We start from the raw sequence: 21,297 nt of genomic DNA, 5'->3' as shown, positions 1-21,297 counted from the left end.
GGTTCTGCCTTACCTATGCTCCGTTCCCACTATGTGAGTATTTCCACGGGATAGTACGAGTCCCTGTGGTTAGTCCACTTATGTGAGGAACTCCTTAGGTTTGCGTTGCCTGTAAGTGGCGCCGCAGTGTGCGAGACACTATAGGTCTGTTACATATGCGCATTACACTACCTGTGGATAGTACCATACTGTGTGGAATACCGCGAGTCTCCGCTACTTTTGATTAGTACCGCAATATTACGCAGCCTGGTTCTACTTTCCTAGCAATAAATACCATTATGAGGTGCTGATGACCTGGATTTTTGACCCGTTTCGACTATACGCATAATCGATTCAGCATCGTACTATAGAAGCAGTCCCTTGGTCAGTACTACTATTTTTTTGTGCCAGCTTCTGTACATGTGAGGCACTGTGGGTCAGATCCACTGATCATTTTAAATTTATATCTGTCCATCCATTCATTCTTCATCCTCATGCTTTGAATTCTTGTCGGTGGAGGACTTTGGAATTTTAAATTGTCATTTCATTTCGTCTCATTTTGTACCATTAGGGGCCAATGACCTTCGATGTTAGGCCCCTTAAAACAACAAGCATCATCATCATCAGCTGTGTAGAAAGTTGGGTTAGAACTCTTCATTAAGTGACTAAAGGCAGGTAATTAGTAATGGTGAAAACAAAACAAAGACCTCCTCGCGCATTAGACCCTCCTGGCTTTTCGATTCAAAGAAAATTTAAAAAATTAAAGCTCTCATTTAAGATCCCCCAACTTAATTCTTCAGAGAAGGACTATTTCCCTTCGTAGCGGGTCCAGCCATACTGCAGCTCTGCTGACATCACACGAATAGGTGAGTGGTTTCATCTGTCCGACCCATGCAATGCAAGCATGCATCAGTCACGCGGCACATCTGTGTTTCGTAGTTAAGAAATGTCCACTTCCGTAGCGTACTACAGCGTAATGACGTCGCATACATAGGTGAACAGATTTGTATTTCTGATCCGTGTTTTATAGTTAAGAATGTTCGCTTCCACAGTGTAACAGATAGGATAATTACCTGTCATTCTCAGGGGCCAGAGTTCAATTTTAGGTACTGCCAGAGATTTAAGAGACCCCTTGCAGGTGGGGGAAGCACATGTAGAATACACCCGCGGTATCCCCTGCCTGTCGTAAGAGGCGACCTAGGCACGGACATGGATTGCTGTTTGGTACAATGTGCTTAGCCTACAAGGAATACAAGGCCTGCCCAATAGCCACTCATAGCTGTCCGCCCTGTGGATGCTATATTTGCCGCCAGAGGCGCTGCAATTCAGCCTCGCATACAGTATAGAGTCACTGTAACCTCACATGAACACCTCGGTTGGCGGTATTTCTACACGTTGTATGCTTACTGGTGACGTCGTATTATTCAAATATGTCAATTATATTACAATGGTGTACTGTTGCATACCGTTTTGTAAAGAAGGCTCTAAAAATAAAGTTCCTGGAACTAGTTTCAGTGAATTCCCTTGTCAAGAGCCAACTAGGGAATTATGGATTAAAGCAATTAGCAGACAAGGTATTGTACAGTAAATACACAGACCATGCGATGGCAAAAATTTATAATAATATTATCTTCGATATAAATCTCCTTGCCCGAGGGACGATCACAGTCTAGGAAGCCCGCCTCCCTCTTCAGGGGAGGAATGGAAATATTTAGTAGTTGCATGATCCGTCAACATTAGCATATTATTTGGGTAGGTATAAGCAATGTCAGACTCCTTGGGTGTCATGGCCATCGTATTTGTCACAAATGTTTGAGTAGATACCCCAGGACATGAAGGCTATTTGAACCTTGGAATATTCGAAGAGTGCAGTTGCCCATTCTTATCATGGAGCGTAAGTTAATGTGCTCATCTATGCAGGAGGAAGAGAAGAATAGTTGTGGAACGTAAAGGGACGTAATATGTAAGTAGTTCCTTTTTACCTTCACTTTGTCGTGAAAAATAACCAGAAAGGAATAAATGGTCTCCTATAAGCTTCTAAATGGTTCTCTTCTTATTTTTCGGAACAAAATAAATAAAATGCATCTTTTCCAACTTTTGCAACCGTTAGTTAGTGAACAAATCGCACATGCGGATGAACCGACAGCAGCGAATCCTGAGTTGGCAAGGAATTTTTAAACACAACTGGAAAGCGTCGAAAAGGAAGCCGAAGGAGCACCATGCGTTTCTATGTCGAGTGCTGCAATGGCATATATTGGAGGGTACTTGGTAAGAGTTGTCGAGGACCACATGCCATGTCAAGAGTGTGTTGATAAAATTATTAGTATCCAGAGTCCATCTTCACTAACGTCATTAATACCGGTACAAATCAAGACAGAGGTGGTCCCAGGTATCCAAAGCCCAGTTTTGTTTCACTGCTGATGAAACTGGGGCAAGTAACGGACGAAATGATATCGGTAACTCTGGGCAGTCCAAAAATAGCACAAACACTAACCGAAATACTGTTGCCACATATTGCTAAAAATCCTATCCTACAGTGTGGGAAAAGCGATCATCCTAAGGAACTAAGCAGAATAATACTGCAGAAGTTTCTGCGCCCCTCTGTCACTAACTACGCTAATGGCATGACGGATGAGTATCGCCGAGAATACTTCTTGAGAAGAAAAACAATTTATGAGAAGAAAATATCAAGGAAAATGGTTAAAGTCGTTCCTTTTCACTGAAAATCTATGGTGCGGCAGTAAAAATTTATAGTGCAGACCTTATATTCTTTTAAATACCTGATATAAATTTCGACGGTTATGTGTGTTATCTGAAATAAAAATCCACAGCTGAATTGAACTCCTAGGGGTAAAAGATGGACATTTATAATTTTTACTTCATTCTGCTCAGTAACGTATATAATATAAAGGAAGTTTAGTGTAGAGGTAAATTTGTGCTGGTTTTAACTCCCATTAGCAATGCTAGCGAGTGCTGATGTGAGGTAGTATACTAGCGCTGCAGTGGTCAAGACGCGCACTGCCAGGCGGACACTGTTTCTGAAGGGAGCATTGCAAGTGAGCAGGCTTTGTATTTCTTGTAGGCTAAGCAATGTGTTGAACCTCCTGTGGATGGGAGGGGCTGAATACATTCACAGGTAATCCCTGCCTGTTGTAGAAGGTGACTAAAAGGGTCATGTGTCCATGGTCCACTCTTTATTTTAATTGTTTTTTGAGGGTTAGTTGTAGTCCTATTTAAAATTTTTGATATTTAAAATTTTTGATGTGCGTGCTGCTCAGAGGTGGGCCTCTTACATGTGCGATTACGCCCGAAAGCCCGCATTTGTGACCACCCAGGGATCTTGCGGGTGGGAGCGTCATGTACCCTTGCAGTAGTATCCGCCTGACAACACAGGTCCCCGCACAGCTGAATGCCAGAAGGACATACTGTTATTGTTTTTTAATTTTTCTCCATATTTAGTGCTCTGTACACGCTATGGGGTACATGCTATTGCGGGTGACTGGAGGAAGGGAGTCCTAGTGCTCATTGCCTCAGTCATCCCGTATTAGGCATCGTCCAACATCGGACCCCGGGCAGTACCGGCTATGACCAGGTGGATATTGCCTTGGCAGCTTGGTTCGGCTACAGAGACCCCTGATCGGAGTGGGTGATTTTCAGGCATGGCTTTGAAACGTCATTGACCCGCCCAACCGAAACCTTTCACTTTTGCTTCCCTGAGAGGTTCCACTCCCTGGGAACATGCGCAGCGTGAAGGAATGGGATCCAGCTTCCCTAGGTTTCTGGTTGCTACGAGAACTGATGGGCACGATTTTAAGCCGGTAAAATCTATCCTTTTTAGTAGACACATTGAAGGTGTCTACAGCGAACTTGAGGATCTCAGGAAAATGCGCAGCAGTAGTTTGCTTTAAAAGACTCGCACAGCACTGCAAGCCAATCAGTTGCTTAAGTGCGACCACTTTGGGGAAATTCCCGTCAAAGTGGAGGAGCACAAATCCTTGAATCTGGTTTGCGGAGTCATCTTTCACAGCACCTTATTTTGAACACTGACGACGAGTTGATGGAAGACATGAAGAACCGTGGCGTGACAAACGTCCAGCGCATTACGCACCTCGGGAATAGTCTTCTGAATGAAGAGGATCAAGACACTTCTGGCACTGGAATATAAAGCTTTCTTTGCCCTCCAGTAATAATTTAGGTTAGGTTTTGTAATCTGTGACATTATTATGATGAGGTCAAAGTAAGCCTTCATTTCGTGTACAGATAAATCTTTCTATTACCACAATCCCCGCCAGCTAGAAATGCATTGTGGGCATATTCATTAGTTTCTTTTACAATCTCCATCCAGAAATCATCGCCCAAGAATTGACTAAATATATCTGCCTCTTTTCCAGATTCAAGCAGTTGTCACGAAATTGATGGATTGACTCTGCATTGACTGCTGAAGTGGAATTTTACTGGATTATTCAGCTCGTGAATCCAGGCCCAATCACTTGCACATACATCGCTTTCGTTTACACTCTCTTTGCTATCCTCACTGCTTTCACTCAAATTGTCATCGAAATTACCTTCACTGAATTCTTCATGTATATCACATTCATTTCACTTAGAACTTTGTCCACCAGATATGATACTTTATTGCTTTCAGGCCTTGGCGCCACCATGATCATAATATAAACAAATCATACACGTATCTGAAAAAATATCCACCGAAGATAAAATACGTGAAACAATCGATAGTGATCACGGAACTTCCAAACACTTCAGTACGTGCTACAGATATCAATAATCAGCACTATCTATATGTATGAATAAGAAATTAGAGATCTAAATGGCAGGACGGGCAGTGCCAGTCTTTTGTAATTAACGGCAATTAGGAGCAGAGGACGGGCAGTGCCTGTCTTTCGTCTCCAATCGGTTAAACACCACTAGCATACATTTATTAATAAATGCAACTTTCTTATATCACATATAATAATATTCCATACTACAAGAGTTGAGGCATAAATGCCTCAGATGCAGGATATTCCAGGCAAGTGGAAATATACATATGGGAGTGGGGAGTGTAAGGTGCTGTGGAATGTATGAATAATGCCAAGTAGGTTTACCAGATGTAGGATATAAATCCTTGTGCTAGCACCAACATAAATGCTAACATCTGGGCAACAACTGCACAAAACCATGTTCTCTGGTACAAAGCTACTGCAGAAGGTGTCCCACTGTTTGAGCAGGCACGTTGCAGACAATAATTTAAAACACATGAAAAGCAGAAACTACCTTAGATCCAACCACGTCCTCCACCCACTTTTAGATGTGACTTGTGTAGCCGCATATTTCGTGCAGGTTGGCTTGATCAGTCATCAGCAACATCTCCACAGAGCCAACAGACTTCAAGAGGAACTGCAGGAGAAAAACGTATTCTTGGAAACGAGTAGCTGCCGACGACGACAGTAACCTTTATGATAACGGAGTAACCCTCTAGATTCTCCACAGCACGTTGCCAATGATACAGGAGTCATTGGATACCTGTCTCCTCACCATGTGTGAATTTTGCAGTCTCATATTTCACAGCATGGGCAATATCTTCTCATGTCCAAAACAGTCTCCACTACAAAGGTTCTTTCACTTTGGGGATGAGGTCAAAATCGCATAGACAGGTCTAGTGAGTATCGGAGGTGTTCCAGTACTTCCCACCCCCAACGCTGAAGTTACCTGTGTACAGCCTCTGCTGCATGCAATCTCGGGTCGACAAGGACATTGTTGAGAAGATCTGGCCGTTTGTCACTAATGACGTGACATAACATCTCTACAGGAAGGTTCTATAATACATTGCTGTGCACATTCTGTTCTTGCCTTGTCACATCCATTCTGCACGAACCCTGACTCACTATTGCTATCCCATCGTCCTATGTGTGTTACCTGTCGAACATATCGCCATCTCACGTACTGTGAGTGCTGTGCTTTCCAGGACATATGACCCTTGTGTGTTAGAACTGGGCATATGTGAGGTGGGGGGAGTTGGCATGACTTATACACCAACCCTGGTATATCAGACTGTATAAAATATTCTATTGATATATGCATCAAACTACCTCAGGATCTGTATTAATTGCCATTGCTGTATGGTCTTACACAGTAATAATCGTACTGTTCATTTTCTCTAACACAACAATAATAAATCTTGTTTTCTTATATTATATCCAGGATGACTTGGACATTGTTGCCTGCCAGTAACCATGTCATATTCAGGAAAAGTTAATGTTTTAATAAAAATGTCCAATTTTAAAGTAAATTGAGCACCAAATGTAAGGGAGAGTTTTTGAATAATCAAATCATGTCATTTGTTTCAGAGCTTATAAAAAGTAGTGATACTGCCACTGAGGATGACTTGGACATTGTTGCCTGCCATGTAGGGTATGGCTGGAAATCTCTAGGGAAAAAACTTGGATTTTCTGAAGGTCAGCTGGAACAATTTGAAGAGAACCGTGAAAGAGACAAGGCTGATTTTAAAGAGGTAGGCTGTTTGTTACACAATATTGTTGATAGAACAATGGTGGTGTCTTCTGGGCCATTGAGCTGTGTTCATATTCTGACAAGCATGTGTTTCACCTTTTGTAAAATAGGCTTGTTGAAGCCAGTGGTGGTTTAGATTTTTTTATTTTATAGCATGGCTTTTAGTGCCAGGAGTGTCCGAGGACATGTTCAGCTCGCCTGGTGCAGCCCTGGTAAGGTAAATTCTCCAACGAGTTTGGGTGTGATTAGTGTTTTAAGAGGAAGTACAACTGGACAACCATCCTCTATTAGCACTAATCAGAGGGGAAAAAAGGAAGAGGTCCTACACTTCGAAAAATTACTGTATCAGCAAGAGAAAGGGAAGAGCCATAAGGGGCGTAAAAATGAACAACTCCCTAGGCCTCGGAAACCTAATACCGTTCGCGTCAGTAAAGAACAAAGAGTTGACCAAGGAAGGTCGAATAGGATAGTTTAAAGAGAGGAGCCTGGCACAAGTAAGTGGAAGTAATGCCAGGACTCGGCTAAGGCCCTGTGATCGCCAACCCACGCTCCCAAGTTAAGAGCCCTTGGGGCCCCTTTTAATCGCCTCTTATAACAGGCAGGGGATAATGTACAGGGTGGCCACAAAGTTCCGTTGTCCCCATCTTATAACCAATAGAAACCCCTAAACCTAGTTAAATAAGTTGTACACCATTTCTAAGAGAGGTTTTCTTGGGAATATGTGACATGATTCCAAAGCATCGGTCTGTGCACCATTTTCATGGCAAAGGATAATACGGCACTAAGTTCTGTGCGACATTCTGCGGAGCATTGCTGGTGTGACTTTATTGAAAGCTTGTCTTACAGCATCCTTCAGTTCATCCGTGGTATTGTATCAGTTTTGTGAAACGATACCCTTTATGAACCCCCATAGCACATTATCACATGTGGTAAGGTCTGGGCTTCGTGGTGGCCAGGCAAGTGGAGCCGGCAGCACAGGAGACCCACTACATATTCATCGCCCTGGAAGAACTTCATTAAGATATTCTCACACTGCGATGGCAAAATGGGCTGGTGCCCCATCATGCTGAAACCAACATGTCTCCTTAATTCCGTGCTCCCCCAAGAGAGGAACAAACCAGTCCTGCAACATGTTCAGGTAACTGTGCTGATTCACAGCACCGCCGAAAAAGAACAGCCCAAACAAGCGTCTGCATAAAAGTGTGGATTTGTCTTGCTCCAGAAGACCACATTTCGTGCGCGAGAGCTCTTGTAAATCACACACTCATCGGAAAAGAGCACTTTGCCTCTTTTTGGTATTGTGTCGAACATCTGAAGAAGTGCCGCACATGCCTCCATTCTCCGGTCCATGTCAGCATCCGATAATTCCTGGACAGGCGTAGGCCGATATGGGCGCAAGCCTAAGTCTTTCTTCATGCGCTTCTGCATTGTTGACCGGGGTATTTGCAATTCCGCCGATCTTTTACGCATAGACTTCTTCGGCGGCCTCTCCACGGACTCCTGGACGAACTGACATGTTTCTCTTCATGTGGAGGGTCCTCCCACTTCTGTCCTTATCTTTCACACTTCCACTGGCGAAGAGTTTCTTTTCCCATCGTAGAATTATTCATTTTGGTGGAGGCTCTCGTTGAAATCGTGTCCAAAAGTCCGTACGAACGTGTGCTATATTATCCTCCCTGTTTGCCCTCTCTCATGCACCCAACAACTTGCAATAAGACGTTGATCAATATTGTAACTGGACATATCAGCTATTATTTAGTTCACATAATCTGAAACATCATACGACACACGTGTCCGGGAAATGGAGTGCTTCATGTTGGCGAGGAAGTGAGATGTGATACCTGAGTGTAATAAAAGTTAATTCGAGTGAAGGTGTAAGATTTGGACGACTCGCGAGATGCAGTCATACGTTCTGAATAAGAGGAAGTGTTAGCAAGTGCTATAGAGTGGGTTAAGTGGGGTAAGAATCGAAATAGTGAGACACGTAGATACGGGCAAACTATGAGGTTAAGCACGAAGATCTGCTAATCGACCACCTGAACAAAGATCTTGATAATGGCTAGGAATGCACTCATGTGATACCAGCTAATGTCTTGTCACACACATTGCACCTGTGTATCTTCTCTCCAGGATGAACGTCAGCCTGCCTATATTGCAACAGTGTATCTCCTTTCTAAAGTGAGCCATCGCATGCAATATTGGTGAAAGTCTATCAGCACTTAACACAACTCAGTCTAACTCCAACTACCGAAGGAAGCGGATGTGCTGAGTGAAGTGTGCAGAACAATGATTGGTGTGGAGCAGTACCGAGCAGCAATAGGAAGGTGGCTTCGGAGAATGAAATGGAGAAAAACTGAGAAGAGAGTGCATAAGACTGACTTATGGAAGATAGGAGAGATGATGCTGGTGGCTGTGGTGGTTTTGACTTTGTTAATGGTTGGGGGCGTGGAACTTAATCCAGGTCCGAATGAGAACGGCAATATGAATTGGGATGACATAGAGGTTATTAAAGGAATAGTAAGAGAAGAGGTGAAGGATATCTGTACAACAGAACAACTAAAGCAGATGTTCCAGAACCAGTCATCAAAGTTCGAAGAGTTGGAGAGATGGATAAAGGGAAAAACCGAAGAGGTAGCTATAAAGGCAGGAAAGAATGAGGAAGAAATCAGAAAATTGAAGGAAAAAGTCAAAAACCTGGAAGAAGTAACGAAATTGAAGAAAGAAGAGGCTAATAGTGGACGAGAACGAGTGAAGAAATGTATTTTCATATATGGAGTGAAGGAAGAGGCAAAAGAAGACAAAGTTGAACTTATATACAAGGCGGTCGATGTAATTCAGGCTAAGATGATCAACTTTAGCGAAGCCGATATCGACGATGTGGAAAGGGTTGGAAAAGTGAGAGGGAACAGACCGATCAGAATGAAATTGATATCAACACTCATGGCAGAAATTATAGTAAGAAACGCGAATAATCTTCAAGGTGAGAAAGTATGGGTGAGAAAAGACATGGGAAGTGAAGGTAGTAAGTGCTTCAATACATTAAGAGCCCACCTATTTAGAGCCAGAAGGCAAGGGCTCAGAGCACACATCAGGGGACAGCAGTTGATAGTTTCTAACGGAAAATGGGTAAGGCGGTGGGCAGTGGAGAAGCTACAGGTGATTGACGAAAATCGAAAACGAGAAGAAAATATGTCAACAGACAGGAGGACAGAAGACGAAACAACGCGGGTCAGGGAAGCAAGTAAGGAGCGTATGTCTGGGGTCAGTGTACCGAGCAGTCCAGTAAGCAGTGCGGAAGCCGAAATGGGGAGTCAGCAAGTGCCGGCAGAAGTCGACTTACAAGATCAAGGCAGTTTAAATATAAGTAGACAAGTGCCCAATAAAGAACAAGGAACACGCGAGGAATCAAAAGGTAGAGATGTCTTGAATAGAGGGAGAAGTTTAAGCCTAAAAGATTTATGGGGTTAAAAAAGTAGGCTTCCAGAAGACAAAGATGACAGACTGCGTGCCAAAGGTCAAAAGAAAATTGGAAACGGAACAGATGAGGAAAGGGCCATAATAACAAGAAGTAAAAATAAGGGAGATAATCGAGAGGGACGGGAGGGGAAGTCATAGCTAGACTGGAAGGTAGGATTTATAAATATTGAAGGGCTATTAAATAAACTGGGTAATGAGGCAATTATTAAAACGATAGAAAGTTTTGACATTGTGGCCCTATTAGAGACCTGGCTTGAGTTTGGGAAAGAGATAAAATGGAAAGTGTACGAGGTAAAGTATAAATCTAGGAGAAAAAAGAGCAACAAAGGGAGAGTTCCGGGAGGAATAGCGCTATTAATAAAAGAAGAGATTAGCGAGTTAGTAGAAGTGATTGACAATCAGATGGAAGAAGTAATCTGGGTCAGGTTTAGCAGAGGGAAGGAAAGGAAGATATGTATGGCCTTTGCTTATTGCCACCCACAGAACTCTGCCTACGCGAACGAAAATTTCTATGAGGAATTAGTTATAGAAGTGAATACCATAAGAAGGGAAATTTGATGAAGATGGATTGTTGTTATTCGGGGATTGGAATGCCAGGATAGGAGAATTGTGCCCTGTCTACAGTAAAGAAGACGAGATGACGATGAGGGTAAGAAGGCAAAGTGCAGACAAAGAAAGGAATGGGTATGGATCGAAACTATTGGAGCTATGTGCGACAGACCAATTTTATATTTTGAATGGCTGGTGGGAAGGAGATCGAAGGGGTAAGCTAACCTTCATTACGGAACAGGGGGGGAGTGTGATTGATTTAATATTGTGCACAGAGGACATGTTAGAGTATATCAAAAAGATACAGATTGGAGACTGGGCCGAGTCCCATCATGCCCCAGTATGGGTAATGTTAGAAAGAAGCGAGGGGAAAATAGAGGATGAGGAGGAGGCAAAGGGATGCATGGGGAAGGGCATTAGTCTCACTAAGTACAGGTGGACGGAAAAGACATCACAGGAGTTAAATGCCCTTTTAGAAAAGGAGCTGGATATAATTAGGATTGGATGGGAAGAGGCACTGAGAGAAGGTAAGACTGATAAAGCACTTGAATTAATCGAATACCCAATTAAGAGTGGCAAAGGTGAATAGAGTCCCTAAAAGAGCGAAGTACAATGAAGAGTGCTGGTACAACAATGAATGTAAAGAAAAAAGAAAAGCAGTAATAGTGGCACTAAAAGAGTTTAAAAAGAAGGGAGGGTGCCAAGAAAGAATAGCGTTCTGCAACCTAAGAAAAGAATATAAATTAAGAATTGCAGAGAGAAAAAGAATATGGATGAAAGAGCAAACAGAGCTAATAAACAAGGAATGTAAAATGAATCAAGTGGAAAGAGTATGGGACAGAATTAATAAAATCAACAAAGGAGGGAAAAAGGTTAGCAAACCGAATATAGCGGACGAGCTATGGTTAGATTATTTTCGGGAGCTGCTAGGTTGTGAAGATAAATGGGAAAAGGTAGATATGGAAATGGCAGGAGGACAAAATCAAGAGGTACGCATCCAGGAACTGGATAAAGAGATCTCAAGGGAAGAAGTGATGAGGGTACTGAGTAATCTTAAGAGTAAATCAGCAGGAGGATGTAATGGAATAAATAACGTTTTTTGGAAGGAAATAGGTAAGCACATTCAGATAGTAGATGGTATAGTTAAACTTTTTAACAAGATTTTCGAAGGAGGGAACTACCCAAAAGAATGGGAAGTTGGTGTAGTATGTCCTATTTACAAAAAGAAAGGACACAGAAATCTACCAAAGAACTATAGAGGAATTACACTGCTAGATTCGTTGAGTAAGGTGTACACAGGGATACTAGCGAATAGGCTAAGCGACTGGGCGGAGAGTCAGTCGATATTGTCAATCTACCAAGGGGGGTTTAGGAAACGTCGCAGAACAACAGATAGCATAATGACTGTCAAGATGATCATAGAAAAATATCTGGATAGAAAAGGGGGGAAAGTGTACATAGCTGCAATAGACTTTGAGAAAGCATTTGATACGGTTAGTAGAAGAGCTTTATTGGAAAAATTATGGAACGTAGGGGTATCTAGGAAAATGATCTTAGCAATTGAAGCTATATATAGGAAGGTATATTGTAGGGTTAGATTGGAGGGCAACCGGTTGAGCAAACTAATAGAGTGTAAGGTAGGTCTGAAACAGGGCTGTAAATTATCGCCCATACTATTTCTCCTGTTCATTAATGACATCCTCCAGGGCCACGGTAGAGACAGCTGGGCGGTGCCAGCGGTAAATGGGCTTGAGATACCAGGCTTAATATTTGCAGATGATGTGATCCTACTTGCCCTGACAGGGGGAGGCTTACAGAAAAGCCTCAACATGGTTGAGGATTTTGCAAGGAAATGGTCCCTGAAAATCAATGGAAGTAAGTCGAAGGTGTTGGTGGTAAAACTAAGAGAAGGAAGAATGAAAGGATATGGGCGGTACAGGGAGAGAAGGTTGAGGAGGTAAGCAAACTAGAATATCTGGGGGTAATTTTAAACAGGAAAGGAGACTGGAACGACCAAGTGAGGGCAGCGAAGTGGAAAGGAACCGCAGCACTTTTGGTGGTCAACATCCTAGAGTCAAAATTCCCTGGTGTAAATTACAGTCTGCAGAGAATGGTTTTGAAAACGCTGGTGCTGGGCAGAGCTCTGTACGGGGTGGAGCTATGGGGTTTAGAGGACAAAAAAGACATGTTGAAACAGATTATATCCAGGTTCAGTAAAATAATAATGCAATTACCACAATGCTCGGCCAATGCCGGGGCACTACTTATGTGTGGGGAGTGTATTGAAGCTGATTGTGTGAAAAGAGTACTAAAATATTGGATGAGACTTAAACTAGGAGAAGGGGGTGCTGTCCTACAAGCAACATATATCCAACAGTTGAAACATATGTATAAGGGGTGTTGGTTGACGAGAGTTAAAGAGTATCTGAATAGGATTGGTATGGGGTATATCTGGAAGACAGTCTGGCACGGGAAAGAGAGCGGTAGACTGAGTGAGATAGTAGAGAGAGTTAAAGACATCCAAAGACAGCGCTTGATAGAGGAAGGTAGGGAGAAGTGTTCCCTTAGCCTGTATTATGAAATTGCCAAAATAACAAGAATAAGCATCACCAAGGTAAACAGAGCAGAGAGAAGAGGAATGGTATGGTGGTTATTGGGGCTGCATAAAAATAGGGGATGGATAAGAAGAGCGGACAAGTCACGGTGTATATTATGTGAAAAAGTGGCAAATGATCTGCACTTGGTGAAAGAATGTGTGGCTCTAGATAAAGTGAGAAACAAACTGTTCAATGAAGAAGAGCAAACCATAATTAAGCAGGGGGATGATCATAAAATTATTAGTTGGGTAGTGAAAGAATGGTTAAGAGCTGGTAATTTAAATAAATTCTTATGTGCGGCGAAAAAATTATGTGTGAGTAAAATAGGAGGAGGATCGGGTCAATGCTGCTCTTAGGGTTTAGGAGTCTTAGAGTTAGAAGTAGTTAGTATATGACTTAACGATCTGCCATGTGTGTGCAACAAAATGGATCATGGACAAGTGTTGCTGACAATAATGATGAGGGAAGATATGTACCCCTATAGAGTGCAGTTAGGTTTTATTCTTAATATACATTCCTATGTATAGTGGATTATATGTAAACCAGGAGTCATATTGAGTAGGAGATAGTAGGAAGAATAGTATTAGTTAATAATTAGAGGTACTAAGATAGAATTAGGAATGAGGGGAAAGGGGACTCAGGATATAACCGTTAAAAAGGGGTGGGACGGGCCCACCCGAAAGATGTAAAAGTGCCAACTTAGTAGACTTAGACTGGGCGTGGTACCCTGCATGGAGACTGGTATCCCGCTCGTGCGGGGGGGCCACCAAGTATGTTGTAAGTGTATAGGGAAGTAGGGTTGGCCCTCACATGTGCACTGGTCATCCGCCAATGTGGGGGTCCACCCAGTAGTTTTAGTCGGTAGGAAAGAGCGGCTTCAGCTTTACAGGGCAGGCCGCAATGGAATGGTGAGAGGGACACACGGTTATCTGGTAAGTTGTGGGGGTCCTTATTAGGGCCTAGTAGATAGGGCCGGTCGTGTCATCATCGGGAGGGCGGCTTCTTCTCACCAGGGGTGATGACACGGCCGGGCAGTAGGGGTAGATGCTTAATTTTGGATCTTGTTTTACCTTAGATTAGTTTTTATGGTTATAGGGTTGGCACTTTCATGTGGTATGGTCATCCGCCCATGTAAGAGGCCATCAGTAGATTTAGTTGATATAGTTATGCTTATACTGTTTTCCTTTTTGTTTATTTTATTGGTTCCTTTTGTTATTAGTAGGGGCAAATTAGTAGAATTAGTCTAGGGTGGTGCCTCACATGGAGACTGGTATACCGCTCGTGTGAGGGACCACCAACTTAGTTGACAGGATTGCAGGGTTGACCCTTACATGTGGACTGGTCATCCGCCCATGTAGGGGACAGCTCAGTAGACTAGTTGGGGTGCTTATAGAACTGTTTTAATTGTTTAGTTTAGTTTATTTTATGGTTCTTTCTGTTTCTTGTATTATAGTACGGTGAACATGTATCGGGGCGAACAGCCTGTAATGTTCAATGTTCAATAAATAAATAAATAAATAAATAAATAAATAAATAATCTGAAACATAGAACAAAACAAACGTACATTAACATTTATAAGAGGGTAACGGGACTTTGTGGCCACCCTTTAGATGTTATTCTACTGCCCCCACCAACAGGGGGTCCTTTTCAAGACAGTTTTTTATTATTAAAGGTTAGGTTTTCTGCAGATGGAATACAATAAACTGTTACATTTTCATTAAACTATCTAAACATAACCATACAATACGCAAGTCCCCCCTCAATACCAAAATATTTTAAGATAATCAGTGTAACAACAATTAAATAAACTCATGCCTATAAATCCCTTTCTATCATGAGCTGAACCTTGTCAAGAACATTATTGGAGATACTGGGTGTTTGGAGTTTGGCAGGTTGGATATGATTGAACTTTTCTCATAAAAACTAAATGCAAACATGTACTGTGCAGTTCAGATTTGTAGAGAAATTACACTACTGCTGTGCTGCTATTCTTCTTTGTGATTGAAGTTGTTCAAATGCTTCTCTATTTTAATCTCCATACAATGTAAAAGATCAGGGAACAGGTATGTTGTAGCCAAAAAAATGAATGGCCATAAGACCTGTGTCGGTGCGATGTAAAGCAACTTGCAAAAAAAAAAAATGAATGGCCACTAATTTTGTATTGCCCAGGTGAGCGAGTGCATGCAGAATTACAGCCAATTTCAGAGGTTGGTTCAGACAACTCTAACATTGTAATATCTTAATATTCTGGAGGTAATATGGTGCTTGGTAGTTCCTATATACACCTCTCGTAAATGAGTATAGTCCCATAGATTCTTGGTTCTACGGAACTTCTGGGCTTTTTATTGTTGGTGAATATAGTAATTTATTTTCTAGTATAGGAATAGACTCATCTTCTTGAAAGTGAATGGTAAGAAAGGTAGTGGTATGAAATGTATTGTTGTTGTTTCCTTGTGGATTTGAGTCTTCCTTTTGCTGGTGTGAGGGCTGAGAAATATTTAAATTATATACAGTGAAATCTCGTTCAAGAGAAATGCAGGGGACAGGGAAAGAGAACATGTTAAGCAAGAAAACATACTACTGAATACACAAATAAAAACTATCCAACAGGGATATGTAAACATTTGGTATGTTTTTGACAAGCTTGAATTTTACGTCGAACTCCAATGTCGGTAGCTCTGAGGATGATGTTCCGTGGTCTCAATTTTTCACACCAGGCAAATGCTGAGACTGTACCTTAAGGCCATGGCCGCTTCCTTCTCACTCCTACCCTATTTCCTGTCACATCGTCGCCATAAGACCTATCTGTGTTGGTGGGGTGTAAGGAAAATTGTAAAATAAAAATTTACGTCGTTTATGTATGCATATATTGAATTATTACAGAATTATTTACGCGCATAATCCCCACCGCCGAATAATCCCCGCACCCTAATTTTAGGAACAATAATTTTGAAAAAATGAAATGAACTAGAATTCCTTCCAGCGAAAGAGTAACGTAGGCATACAAACATTTCATATCACTCGAAACCGACTTTCAACCTATTGGGTCGTGTTACGTACATTTAGTACGTGTTGAAGAGATGTTAAGTACAGAACAAAAATGGCCAACCAGACACCAGTGGGATCCGAACCCACAACCTCCGGATTTCGCGTCCTGGGAAATGTTCGTTTAGGACCTCGTGCACTGCAAGAGCATAGTGAGCAGGCACTCGGTGTGTTGTTTCGTGCACCCACACACTTACCACTAACTGCTCGATAGTGTAACTCTTACTGCATGTTATAAATCTCATTTTTGGTCCGTATTGAAAATGTACAATCCAAAAACTATAAAGGTGTTTTTTAATCCACCTATTCAATACTTTTATTTTCACTTATAGTGGTTACATAAACAGACTATCAGTTAAATGGGACACGTTTTGCCCTTAATTTAGGGCATCTTCAACCTAAAAACAATCTTTAAGAGTACATCTAATATTAAATATGGAAGCTAAAAGTTTAGCTAGTTACTAAAAATCAGGACATAAAAATGTGAAAATGATACATTATACAAACATGTTAATGGAAACACTGTCAATGATTAAACCATAATCTCGTCAGAGACTAAAACTTCTTCCATTAAAATTCTAATTAAAATAGTTAATTAAAAATTGTTAGTGGAATACCACAGTGATAACATAATACCAACGACATGAGGGCGTGAACACAAGCACTAACATGAATGCCATAAATGCAACATGTTCAAGTTCGCTGATGAATATGTGAGCGTAAGGTGAAACAGAAGGATCAGTTGAAATATTGTAGAAGTGGCCCTTAGCACCGGTAGGCAATACTAGGCAAGATACATGGAACATGTTAACGTGGAAAAACATAGGAAATACTCAGCAATGAGTTTGCATATGAGGGAGGCTGGTCACCGATTTGAATCCATAGAGAAAGACCTAGCGATAATTAGAAACATAGGAAAAGGGAGAATGTTGAACGAACTAGAAAGTTTATATATCTATTTAGATCAGACGTATAATAAGGTACAGAATCTTAATGAAATCACGGACAGTAAAAGCATGTTTCATGAATTAATGCCGAAATTATTAAAGACAGTTCAAATAAATTTAGGTAGGTATATCAAAGAGTATTTCGAGGATGTACCCTTGAAAATAGAGGACGAGTAATAAAGTGATAGCATTAAAGTATGCTGTGTTTACAACCAGCAGAAAAGATGTTATAAGAACTGGCTGGCACATTACAACATCTCCAGCACAATGGATCGACATGCCTCTGTAATGAGTTGTCGAAGGTGACCAGAATTGACCGGCTCCTGTGTATACCCCAGTTATTTTACATTACCCCACAGGAAAAAATCCAGGGGCGTAAGATCAGGTGATCTGGCAGGCTAGGGGACAGGACCTACCCATTTTTTCAGGATACATTGCATGGAGATGGTTTTGTATGATCACCACCACATACAGTAGAGCTCTGTCATATTGAAACCATATCTTCCAGCGGTCAAGAAGTGGCGCGTTCCAAGAACAGTGGTAGTTCATCTTGGAGAAAGTGCTGATAGCGTTCTCCTGTCAGATGGCCCTCAAAGAAATGGGAACCAGTGAACTGTACACTTACATTGCCACACCATAAGTTCACACCCCACTGTACCTGAAAAGCTGCCTGTCATACCCAGTATTATCCACAATCCAGTAGTGCATATTATGGCAATTAATTGTTCCATTGTTGTGGAACCTACAATCTGTTTTCCAGTCATTGTCCGGATCAGGGATGGAATGAATGAAGCAGATATAGGCTATTAGTACGGTGGGGTCGCCACTCCCAAAGTGATTTTATTAATGAATGATAGATGCTATGAAATGAGAATGGAGAGTGTTGCTGGAATGAAAGATGACAGGGAAAACCGGAGTACCCGGAGAAAAACCTGTCCTGCCTCCGCTTTGTGTTCTTGTGGAACCATGCTTTGTAAATAAGATCATTTATAAGGCAGGATCAGTGTCACATGCTGTCGGGTCCATTGATAGAGCACCACCTGGACTCTGAAATCATGACCATGGAGCTCCTGGTGTAAGGTTGTTTTTGTTTTTGTTTTTAGTTGCTTTACGTCGCACTGACACAGATAGGTCTTATTGCGACGATGGGATAGGAAAGGCTTAGGAGTTGGAAGGAAGTGGCCACAGCCCCAGTATTTGCCTGTTTTGAAAAATGGGAAACCACGGAAAACCATCTTCAGGGCTGCCGACAGTGGGATTTGAACCCACTATCTCCCGGATGCAAGCTCACAGCCGCGTGCCCCTCACTGCACGGCCAACTCTCCCGGTGGTATAAGTTCAGATGGTACAGGTGAGACTGCCGAGTATGCAATATGCACATGGCTGATGTTCATCTCCTCTACAGTGACCTGTGTACTAGTGTGAGGGTTATGCTGGATAGCATCCAAAACAACCTCTTCATTGTGTACAGACGTCACAAGATGATCTCGAACAGGACTTCTTTCCACACTCTCAAAATGTCATGCCTTCTATCCAGATAGTGTTCTTGATACAGGCGTTGTGCCTGGTATGCATTCTGTCTAGCTTCTCCATAGATGAGTAATCTATCTACGTACTTGCCACTGGAATACATCATGGGGCAGTGAATAAACTTCGTCTTGTTTTGTGATGTGACTTGCCTCGAAGGAGGAGAGTTCATGGAGCTACATACCTACCCGCCATCTAATATTATCATTATTTCAATGGGATCACACCTTGTCCTACCTGTCTCATACGAAATTTGAAACATATACGATGTAGCTGACTGGTTGCCTGTGTCGTAGCCACAGACAATCGCCTCCTCATCCTCATCTAACCCAGCTTGATACCCTATGCCATGATACAAACGGCTCTGTACAGGGCCAAATAAACAAACCGGTCTGTGGAAATTAAGCAAGCATCCGGCTCCGTGGCTAAGTGGTCAGCGTGCTGGCCTTTGGTCACAAGGGTCCCGGGTTTGGTTCCCGGCAGGGTCGGGAATATTAACCATAATTGGTTAATTCCCTTGGCACGGGGACTGGGTGTATGTGCCGTCTTCATCATCATTTCATCCTCATCATGACATGCAGGCCACCTACAGGCATCAAATCAAAAGACCTGCACCGGGCCTGTCTGGAGGCCACACGACATTTCATTTCATGAAGTGAGCAAGCTTGCCTCATTCCAGGCATTGGCAGTAACCAAAAAAAAGAAACTAACGTGCGATTTGAACCTCCATACACTTGAACCCTGTCCACTATCGCATCTCCAACTGCACCCCTGCCAAGTGAGCTATTGCGAGACTTGACATAAAGGGGGCAGTTCCGAGCCTATACAGTACCTGTTCCTAATCTCTATGTGCACCTGTTCCTAATCTGTGTGTACACCTATTGTAAGGTATGTGTTTGTATCTGTACTCATTTTATGGGTTCATTCAGGGTATCCATAATGAATTAATAGTGGCACTGATTCTTGCTGTCTTCTAGCCTGTAACCCCACATCTCAGTATATTACCCTGGTTTAGGAGGAGGGGCTGGTGTATTTCAGAATTGTAGTAAACATGGCGGGTTGTATAAAATTACACTGCAAGGGATGGGTGGACCCTCCGGTGTACCTCCAGTAGACTTCGAGTGTGGATATCTAGTATCTGTGTAGAAACTGCCATCGCTGAAGTGAACAAATGGAAAAGGTTTTTATAGGACACTTCTTTTGAAAATGTAGAAGTTTGAAAGTCTGTGACAGTCTGTGACAACACATTTTGACATCAAGCATTTTAATTATTTCTGCTTTGAACATTACTCTTAAAAATTTATATTCATGGACAATTTTATTTCAGGTGTGCAGAATTGAATTTTTTAAAGGCCGTGGCACTACTTCTATCAGTTTGCTCGCTTACAGTCCACCTCTCTGTTTTCGTTTTCTAGTTTAACATTTATACATTAAGGAATTTACTGTAAATGGGGGAATAGTTGGACAATAACTAGGATGATGATATTTGCTCCCCTGTTGGAATCGGGATTTCACTCTTACTGCTGTAATCCAATTCAGGAATACGTCACCAGAATTGTCATTGTGCAATGTATCTAACATTTCTTTGTCTGTTAGAAACCTTGTTTTATAAGCTGTGCTAACAAACTTGTGACACCACACACAAAAGGCCTGACAGGCACTGGAATCTCAATCTCGAGTACTTGTCCTAACATGGTAAAATATCTACTTATTACAAGTAATAAAAATAATTTTTTTCTGTATTGAAAGATTCTTAATAATAAATGTAAGAAATTTATTTTAACTTCAACCTATTCAATACAGTACAAGATGTTAACGTGTTAGTTAAACATCATTAAAATAGTTGAGACATGTTATGCCCCTTTTGTGGGGCATCATCAATCATATCAATGCCTCAAATTCCTACCAGACGTCTGGTTAGAAAATTGTAAAACATGTTGTATGAGTGAATACATTAAAAAACACTAATGTCTTATCATTAACAAAATATCATATTGATCAAAAATAAATTGCACTAGTGAACATGCTGGTGAGAGATCTTTTATCATTAAAAGAAAGGAGATAAACCACAGACACCACCACAGGACCATGATTTCTATGAAGCAATATGTTGAGTCAGCTTCCATCTATGAGCAGTAATACCAAGTCATAAATTCCATGGGTGCTAAATATAAACAGTTTTTTCACTCATGATCTTTAAAGTCTTAAGCCATCTACAGCACGCAGTATGAAGAGAAGCTTTTAATATCTATTGACGTTGACCGTCTCAAGTGTTTCCATATTTATGAATGACTTGTGTACAGTATTTTGTTCTTGCGTTGAATACGGCAGATTGCACAGTTTTCTTGTTGCTACCTTTGCTGGCAGTACCCAGTGTTTACAGTGCACTATGTCTTCTGGTATGGGCTAGAGCAGTTTCGTTACTTTCATTGATCTGTCTCTGTCTTATCCTTGGCTTTGACAATATGAAAGTGACTAAGGTATGAGCAATGCTAGTAATGCCATTCCTTGTGCAGCCAGTCCCTGCTATGAATGGTGTGAAAACGTTGCTCATAGGGTTGGTTGGTGCATGCATTTCAGTGGGCTTGGCAGACTGATATGTAAGAACAACTTCTGGCTCAGTGAGGAAAGCAATGGGAAACTACCTCACTCTTCATTTCCCTAG

At 41.7% G+C, this 21,297-nt stretch overlaps 1 protein-coding gene across 1 annotated transcript in view; it reads left to right on the top strand.

Moving 5' to 3' along the window:
• Window positions 1-21,297, top strand: part of imd (immune deficiency) — a 71,632-nt gene that overhangs the window by 48,184 nt on the left and 2,151 nt on the right. The window contains exon 4 of the mRNA XM_067146309.2: window positions 6,327-6,490. Within this exon, the coding sequence (XP_067002410.2) occupies window positions 6,327-6,490 (164 nt within the window). The remainder of the gene's footprint in view (window positions 1-6,326; window positions 6,491-21,297) is intronic.

This window comes from Anabrus simplex, chromosome 4 (assembly GCF_040414725.1).
Source record: "Anabrus simplex isolate iqAnaSimp1 chromosome 4, ASM4041472v1, whole genome shotgun sequence".
In the NCBI taxonomy this organism is placed as follows: domain Eukaryota; kingdom Metazoa; phylum Arthropoda; class Insecta; order Orthoptera; family Tettigoniidae; genus Anabrus; species Anabrus simplex.
Note: the sequence above shows the minus strand (reverse complement) of the source record. Positions and strands in the feature narration are given on the sequence as shown.